General features: G+C 45.9%; 1 protein-coding gene across 2 annotated transcripts; it reads left to right on the plus strand.

The window, feature by feature from the left end:
- Positions 1–136: 136 nt before the first annotated feature.
- Positions 137–6,432, plus strand: LOC123444350 (polynucleotide 3'-phosphatase ZDP). Of its 2 annotated transcripts, XM_045121039.1 has the most exons (13): positions 137–637; positions 746–781; positions 1,054–1,356; positions 1,446–1,481; positions 1,612–1,695; positions 2,523–2,594; positions 2,708–2,764; positions 2,897–2,973; positions 3,709–3,790; positions 3,912–4,028; positions 4,165–4,292; positions 4,852–4,921; positions 6,012–6,432. In XM_045121039.1, exons 1-13 carry the CDS (start codon positions 329–331, stop codon positions 6,057–6,059), a joined length of 1,419 nt encoding a protein of 472 aa, XP_044976974.1. In that variant the 5' UTR covers positions 137–328; the 3' UTR covers positions 6,060–6,432. The 2 variants fall into 2 exon arrangements, with proteins under 2 accessions (XP_044976974.1, XP_044976975.1); XM_045121040.1 differs by lacking the exons at positions 746–781; positions 1,054–1,356 and having other exon boundaries at positions 144–637.
- Positions 6,433–8,505: the final 2,073 nt, after the last annotated feature.

Genomic DNA, 8,505 nt, shown 5'->3' on the forward strand with positions numbered 1-8,505 from the left:
TAATCCTCTCTTCAAACCCATTTAAATTTAGAGAAACCAAACAAGACCTAAACGAGCCCAAGTCTAGACCAGTCCACGATGCAGCCGCCCCGAAGCGGCCGAGCGTGACCCTTGACGCCTGTTCACCAACAGTCGAACAGGACGGCAGGCAGTCGGCAGCAACGGAGAACGCGCCCGCACCGGCCAACACCACCGCGGCTCGCCGCCCCACCTTCCTCTTTCTTCCCGCCCTCCCACCACGCCGTGATTCCAGCGCCGACCACCCACACTACACAAAACCCTAGCCAGTCCCCGCCCCCTCCTCCACTCCATCCCTTCCCCACCTCGCATGCTCGCGCCCCTCTTCCTCCGAAACCCCAGCCTCCTCTTCCTCCCCGCCATCCTTCGCATCGCCCGGGGAGCAATGTCGGCCTCGCCGGCCGCCCAGGCGACCGTCTCCGTCGAGTACGCCAAGTCCGGCCGCTCCTCCTGCAAGGGCTGCAGCGCCGCCATCGCCAAGGGCGCGCTCCGCCTCGGCGCCACCGCGCACGACCCGCGGGGCTACGACAGCACCAAGTGGTACCACGTCGCCTGCTTCCCCGCCTCCTCGCACCCGCTTGGCCCCGTCGAGGAGGTCGAGGGGTTCGACTCCATTAAGGTCTGGGGGACTTGCGTTTTTTTTTCTTTCTTTCTTTATTTCATTTTTTTCCGATCTGTTTGCTACTTTGCTTTGAGGCTAAACTTCGGGTATTTGGGGGTTGTGCAGGATGACGATCGCGAGGAGCTGCGAGAGCTTGAGAAGGTAACGCATTCCTCACATGTTGAAATGCCCGTTCTGTTTGTGGTGTTCCTGCCACTCTTGCGCTGAATATTTCTGCCTGCAATCTCGAGTAATGTTAGATCATTCTACATTATTCCAAATTTCTATCCAATAGGCAGCTTATTATAGAATTAATATTTTTTTGATGAGCAAATGAATAAGAGATTTGGCTTCTTCCCTCACAGAATGTAGTTTTGCTTCCTAAAATAAAAGTATGGACTGTTCCATGAAATTGAACATTCTACCATTTTCAGAATAATAAGAGAGACCAGACTGCAGTAAGTCCATTGGAAGTACCAAGTCCGAAGAAAGCAAAGGTTTCACCTAAAGCAGGGGTGGCTGAAGAAGGAAGTGTCTCTGTTGAATACGCCAAGTCCGCGCGATCCACCTGCAAGGGCTGCAATGCAAGCATCGCCAAGGGCGCTCTTCGCATTGGCGTCTCAGCCCATGACCCCCGTGGCTTTGACAGCACCAAGTGGTACCACGTCGCCTGCTTCCCCACCTCGTCGCATCCACTAGGCCCTGTTGAGAAGCTCAAGGGGTTCGACTCCATTAAGGTTTATGCTCTAGGAGGCTTCATTTCATTGTTATTTAGTTCTGTTGTGTATTTTCCTTTGGGGGCTAAACTGTTACTTTTGGCCTCCAGGATGACGATCGTGGGGAGTTACGGGAGCTAGAGAAGGTAACACATTCCCCACTTGTTGAAATGCCTATGCTGCTGTATGCTGAATATTTCTTAGTAGTATGAAATGCCATATTTTGCAATAGTTGTAAAAGTATATGTATGTCCATAAAATTTACCCATATGCCAGGCCGCAGTCGGTCCAGTGGAAATACCAAGTCCGAACAAAGGGAACGCCCATATATCTTCACCTGAAGTGGAGGTGGCTGAAAAGGCAAGTGTATTTTATGACATCCAATATTTATTGTGGATAACTTTGCGGGCTTTTATTCTAATGAAGCTTGGACGTCGATTGTTTGAAATTTGTGGATTCGATGGGAGGTGACCGGGAAGTAACAGTTTAATCACTCATAGAGCTAGTTTAAACAAAGTGGCACTGTCACTACATGATATTCGACACATTAGTAATTGGCTCACGTATGATTCTTTTTAGTTTGTATGACATGTCATGTCTTACATCACAGTTTGTTTAGTTCAGAATGCTTAGTTTGATTCACCATGTGTAGAGGTAAAGTGGTTCGCCTACTTTCAAATACTTCTCCTTTTGCATCATAATATTTAGAGGCATCAGTCGTTTGCCATTTATAGTCCTAGGTTTCTCTTGAAGCTTCCTTACTATGGTTGGACAAGCTCTATGATAAACCATAGGTAGCATAAGATTTATTTTTTCTGAATCAGGTAGCATCAGATGTTAGCCTATCATAACTTGCACTTTACCCCATTATATATTCTTATACCCAAGGTTGTGAGGTGGTGAATGCTGATCCTTTTATTTTGAGAGTCCCTTCTAAGGAATGACTAGTACGCATCTTTGTATCTTATACGTTTTCTGAAAAATCCTACTCTCCACTAAATCAATTAAATAACAAAGGCTGTGAAGTGGGATAATGTCGACACGACAACTCATCAACTTCTTTTAAGCGAAGAAAGGTTTATACTGTAGCCACCTCCTTCATTTTTTTCATTTCTTTACTTCACCTCAAGGCTCAACTACATGGTTATTTATTTGATTTATAATGCTGGTTTTGTTTTCCACAACAGTCGTCTCCCGGGAGCAAAAGAGTTGGTACATCGATACCCTTTTCAGCTTCTGATATCAAGAAAGCATACAAGGTAGTCTTGCAATTCCTAGCTAGTCTTACTCTGGTGGTTCTCTACGTTTGGGTGTTGATAAACATTTTATTGTACTGAGATATTCGATGACACCTTGTTGTCTGTTGATGCAGGATGCTAGCCTTCCCACTCCTTGGAAGGCTTTTGATACAGTTATTTTCCGTGAGCAGGTGTGTTGAGTAAAAAAAACAGTTCTCAAGAATTATTTTATCCTTAAACAGCCTATATCGCTCTACTACCTTTGGTTATATACCATGTTGTAAAATTCTCAGAAAGTAACTTTGTGCAATTCTAATGTTCAGGATGATGGTCTTCATGCTTCAGCTAAGATTGCTGCGTTTGATTTCGACGGGTGCCTCGCCAAAACCTCAGTGAAGATGTATTATACCATATAATTTCCCTTTTAAAAATATCTTGCGTAAGATCGTTTGATAAGTCTGTTCTGCCTTCTTGTTCTGCAAGTACCCGTATCCCACATTCACCGTTTTATAATGAAGACACATTTGAATTGGCTTGCTAAAGAAAAGATTTGCATTACAGTTCGGTTCTGCGGGCAATGTTTTTCTGGTTGGTTAATCTCATATCTATCTGTAAGTTATGGACTAATATGGCTTACATCTTGCATAACTGGAAGTGCAGAATGATGTCTGTGAAAATCCAAAAGGCTTCTTATTTATATGTGAAAATTTGATTAGAAAAAGTTTGATTCATTCGTGCATGACATGGGCTCTGTACAAGTGTACATATGGTGCTCACTACCACACTTTCCTGAAGAATCTTGAACTGTAGGAAATCACAACTTTTCATCATTCATCATCATTCTGTCTTGGTGCTCTTGACCTAAGTGGTGTCTTTTTTTTTACAAATGTCTGATTCAAGTAACCTTCTCTTGAGAAAAAAATATTAGGTACCTAGATCTACTAGAGTTGAGTTGTGAAATAAAATAATGCTTGCCTGATGGTCTGGAGTATAACAATTAGGTGCTGGCTTGTGTGATATGCTCTCTGGAGACCATGACTTCTTATAGATGGAGCTTTTTTGATTTGAATGCTTCTCTTATTGTGCGGTTACACTAGGAAGAATGTTGATAACTTTTGACCTACTGCAAATGTAGCATTGGTGCAGACAAGTGGTCTCTACAGCATAAATCAATTCCCGACAAGTTGCAAAGCCTGTACAATGATGGCTACAAGTTGGTTAGTTCCTTTCTTGTTTTGGTTCCATCACTGTATTCTTCTTCTATATCTGTGTACTTCATTTCAAGATGAGTATACACATAGCATGTTAACACAAAATCATGTTGTATGGTGTTGGCAGGTCATATTCACCAATGAGTCAAACATTGAGCGCTGGAAGAATAAGCGGCAGCAAGCTGTTGACTCAAAAGTTGGACGCCTTGACAACTTTATTGAGCGTGTTAAAGTCCCTATTCAGGTATAATGCGAACCCATCTTCTTTTCTCTAATATTTGTGTTAAAATGTGTCTGCTATGTTTCTGATCGATCCTTTGACATAATAAATCATCACAATAAAAGAGCTGTAGCTTATTGTGCTTGTTTTTTTCCTGCAGGTTTTCATTGCATGTGGTACAGGGAAAGGAAAAGGCACACCAGATGATCTGTTTCGCAAACCAAATTCAGGAATGTGGTGGTTGATGGCAGAGCATTTCAATTCTGGAATTGACATCGACATGGAACAGTAATCATTCTATTTCTGATTTTGTTTCCAGAGTCACCATTTTGAATTGATGAGTTTTATAGGGCTTAAGCTTAAACATTTAATTTTAAATTTAATTCTGTTATCTCTCTGCATGTGTGCATGACTCCATTCAGGACAATTGCTTCTTGGAGCGATGCCCCTGTTGCTAACTTGGTTATATATCAACCACACTCACAAGGCTGTCCTTGTGATCTATGTGTTGTAGTACTATAAGATTCACCACATATCCTATGTTTAGGCCAAGTGATCAGCACATGAAGCTCCGTTACAGAGCCTGTGGTTCTGAGTTTGCTGCTAAATCCACACAAAGACTAAGGCCTCCACAGCATTTTACTGTGTTCATATCTGATATCAGGGTGATCAAGCTTAAACATGAGTTATGCTGTTATGCAATAGCCAGTATTGCCACCTTGCTCTTATAGTTTAAGTTTATGGGTCTGTTCAGTATGTTGCTGCGGGAATTCATGTCATACCTTTATCTCCTTAGGATTTGGTCATGCTACATGCTCTCCTTCTGAAATTTCCCGTGCCTTTTCAGATCTTTCTATGTTGGAGATGCTGCTGGGAGAGAGAATGATCATAGTGATGCAGATATCAAATTCGCCAAGGTATGGTGAAAAGTCTTCTACCCTTGAGCTGCAATGCATTCGCATTTCTTCATTTGAATTCAAACATTCCGTAACTTGAAATCCCCCTCATAATTTTACTTGTCATTTATAGAAATGCCAACGAACTGGGTTTACAAGCATATTTTTTATTTAGAAACTGAGTCGATCACACCATACATCAACATTTAATCTTGTAACTATCCATTTGAATATTCCTTTAGCTATGCAATCAATTAAGGAGACACAGTTCGAAAAGCAACAGACAACAGTTAGACACAATATAGATCTTGAAGCTTGTAATGGAAACCATCAGATTAAGCACGACTGTTTCATTTGGAGTTTGAAAAGCTAGCCTCAGAACCTGGTTATAATCAGGATTTTTCGGCCATCTTTGTGTGTAGGAGAACTTGTTAATTGGATATTCGTAAGCCGAGTTGTGAATGATTTACTCTGTAATTTGATGAGTCCATGTGAATAAACTATTTAAACATCCTTTGGTGATAGTAGGAAGCCCATCATAATAAACTCAGTGCGCTCAGAATTTGCCGGGCATGGCTCTGGGAACAGGTGCAGATTGAAGTAGAATTGCCTTAAGGCTCTGCTTGGATCGTCGTTTCCGTTTCAAATACGCGTGTAAAAGATACAGACCTCGGGCTGTCGTTTTGTTTTCAGCTGGAGATTGTTCAGCGACCAGTAAAATGCAAGTGTAAACTAAATACCCCCGTATTGAAATACGACCATCCAAGCGCGGCCTATAAGGGATTTTACCTGTTGTAGTTCCACCCATCAGGTTTATGCGAAAATAATTTCAGTTTTTCCTCTAGAAAACTGGTTTATGTGATAATAATTTCAGTTTTTCCTCTAGAAAACTGGATTATCTCATATATAATCCCACACATCAGGTTTATATACTTCTTTGGGGTGCCTTGTCTGGCTTTCCTATATTATTTGTTCCATCAAATGCTGTTTATTTTGTGAACGTTTTTGTCGCTCGGCTACTTCATGGTCAGTAATTAACCGGTGAAACTTTGATTGGCTTTATATTGTTTGCCTTCCCGTTTCTGACGTTCTGTTGTATTTTCCATTATAGGCCATCGGTCTGAAGTTTCACGTTCCTGAAGAATATTTCGGTCCCTAGGCGTTCATTGTGAGCAGCTATGCCAGGTGGTGAATAAGATGGTTTACTGATTGCCATAGTTTGGTGCCTCATGTTCGGAACCTAAGAATGGCATGGTTATTCTGACATGGAAATCTAGCACAAGATTGGTGTTTAAACTTGCTGTAGTCCCCTGATTCACTGTTTACGGGCAGTTTCTATCTTAGAGTATTTTGGGGCCGATGGTTTTCAGTTCATGTTAGTACAGAGACACTCCTGGCTTCTGAACGAGGATTCCATGTATCATGCCTGTTCCCCTATGATCAATGATGTCTTACTGTGGGACATGAATCAATGTACTGGGGCGGGTAACTGTTGGGATCTGAGTCAATGCCATACCGGGACTTGCCGATCACTGGTTACAAGCCTTAATGATTCTGTCGCTAGCGAGACCATCGTTTGATCAGAGTAGGATCGATAGATATTGCGATAATTAGTTCATAGCAAAATGAAGTAGCATGGATGTCGTTTCCTGGTAATTGGGCATTTGGAAATTGGAATCATGCTTGCTTGTACAAGGTCGATTAGAGTCTTGTCCCTCGCAGGGCTGTTGAGGTTACTCATGCACTTGCACGGGTTGCTGCTGGTAGTGTAGTCCGTTTGGATCGTTGATGCAACGTCTTATATTTCTGAGCAATTACTGTTGGATTGTAAAGACATTACCATTGCTTAATGATAGCTCTGTTAATCCGCAAACAAAGAAAAGTAAAGAAAACCAAGCCGTAGAATCAATCACCCTATCAGTCAGCAGACGGTAGAATCAATCACACTATTAGTCAGCAGAGGCAACATGATGCGCCAAATTCTTCATTTCTGTCCCCCAGAGACGTATAATTGTCACAGGTGTCGAATGCGCGCGAGAGAGGATTAGATTCAACGCATTTGATTAAGCTTTAGGCTGTGTGTATATATACAGTTGATGAGCGAGGAGCTGATCATGCATGCGCCACTACCTGCCTCCACTAGCCCACGTCCAGGCACTACTCTAGTCTCCACTACTCCACGACATGGGCCACGATTGGTGCTATACAGAGCGCATGCGATAATAGCCTATGCAACCTGTGGCCTAACAACCCCCCCCCCCCCCCCCCCCCCCCGCGCAGTCGTGACGTCGACGAGAGCGACACTGAGTCTGGAACAGAAGTCAGAGAACACCTCCGAGGGGAGTCCCTTGGTCATGATGTTGGCGAGCTGTTGGCGAGTGGGGATGTGAAGGACGCGGAACTCGTCGAGGGCGACCCGTTCTCGTATGAAGAGGATGTCCATCTCGACGTGCTTGGTGCGGCGGTGGTGAACCGGGTTTGCCGAGAGGTAAACGACGGAGATGTTGTCGCAATAAACCAGCGTAGCCTTGGCGACGGGGTTGAGCAGCTCGCCGAGGAGCTGGCGAAGCCAGACGCACTCGGCAACGGCATTGGCGACGCCGCGGTACTCGGCCTCAGCGCTGGAGCGCGAGACGATGGCCTGGCGCTTGGACGACCAGGAGACGAGCGCGTCGTCGAGGTAGACGCAGAAGCCGGAGGTAGACCGGCGAGTGTCGGGGCAGCCCGCCCAGTCGGCATCAGTGAACGCCCGTAGGTCGAGAGTGTGCGAGGCGCGGAGGTGTAGACCGAGAGCAGGCGTGTCACGCACGTATCGGAGCACACGCTTGATCAACCTGTGGTGACACTCACGGGGATCGTGGATGTGAAGGCAGATTTGCTGGACGGCGTAGGCGATCTCCGACCGCGTGATTGTCAGGTACTGGAGCGCACCAGCAATGTTGCGATAGGCAGAGGGATCGTCGACGCGCGGGCCAGCGGCGGTCGACAGCTTGCTCTTGGTGTCGATCGGCGTGGGAGACGGGCGACAGGTGTCCATGCCGGCGCGATCCAGGATGTCAGCGGCGTATTGCTGCTGGCAGAGGAAGAAGCCGGCCGGTGTGCGCGTGACGCGAATGCGGAGGAAGAAGTGTAGTGGACTGAGGTCCTTCATGGCGAACTCCACGGTGAGCTGAGCGACGACACGGCGTAGGGCGTCAGGCGAGGATGCAGTGAGCACGATGTCGTCGACGTAGAGAAGCAGGAAGGCGACGTCGGGGCCGTGGTGACGCGTGAACAACGACGAGTCGGAGCGAGTCGTGGTGAAGCCGATGGACTGGAGGAAGCCGGCGAAGCGCAGGAACCAAGCAAGCGGGGCTTGCTTCAAGCCGTAGAGGGACTTGGAGAGGCGACACACGTGATGTGGCTTGGCGGCGTCGACGAATCCGGCGGGCTAAAGGCAGTACACCTCCTCGTCCAGCGTGTCGTGCAGGAACGCGTTTGACACGTCCAGCTGGTGAACGGGCCAGTGGCGGGACGCGACGAGGGTCAGCACGACGCGGACAGTGGCGGGCTTGACGATAGGCGAGAAAGTCTAGCCGTAGTCGACGCCGGCGCACTTTCGAAAG

The sequence above is a fragment of the Hordeum vulgare genome, chromosome 3H (genome assembly GCF_904849725.1).
Source record: "Hordeum vulgare subsp. vulgare chromosome 3H, MorexV3_pseudomolecules_assembly, whole genome shotgun sequence".
Taxonomy (NCBI): domain Eukaryota; kingdom Viridiplantae; phylum Streptophyta; class Magnoliopsida; order Poales; family Poaceae; genus Hordeum; species Hordeum vulgare.

Coding starts and splice junctions, on each gene's coding strand:
- LOC123444350 (XM_045121039.1), top strand. CDS start 329: ATGCTCGCGCCCCTCTTCCTCCGAAACCCCAGCCTCCTCTTCCTCCCC. Junction 782..1,053: donor AGCTGCGAGAGCTTGAGAAG/GTAACGCATTCC, acceptor TACCATTTTCAG/AATAATAAGAGAGACCAGAC. Junction 1,696..2,522: donor AAGTGGAGGTGGCTGAAAAG/GCAAGTGTATTT, acceptor TTTCCACAACAG/TCGTCTCCCGGGAGCAAAAG.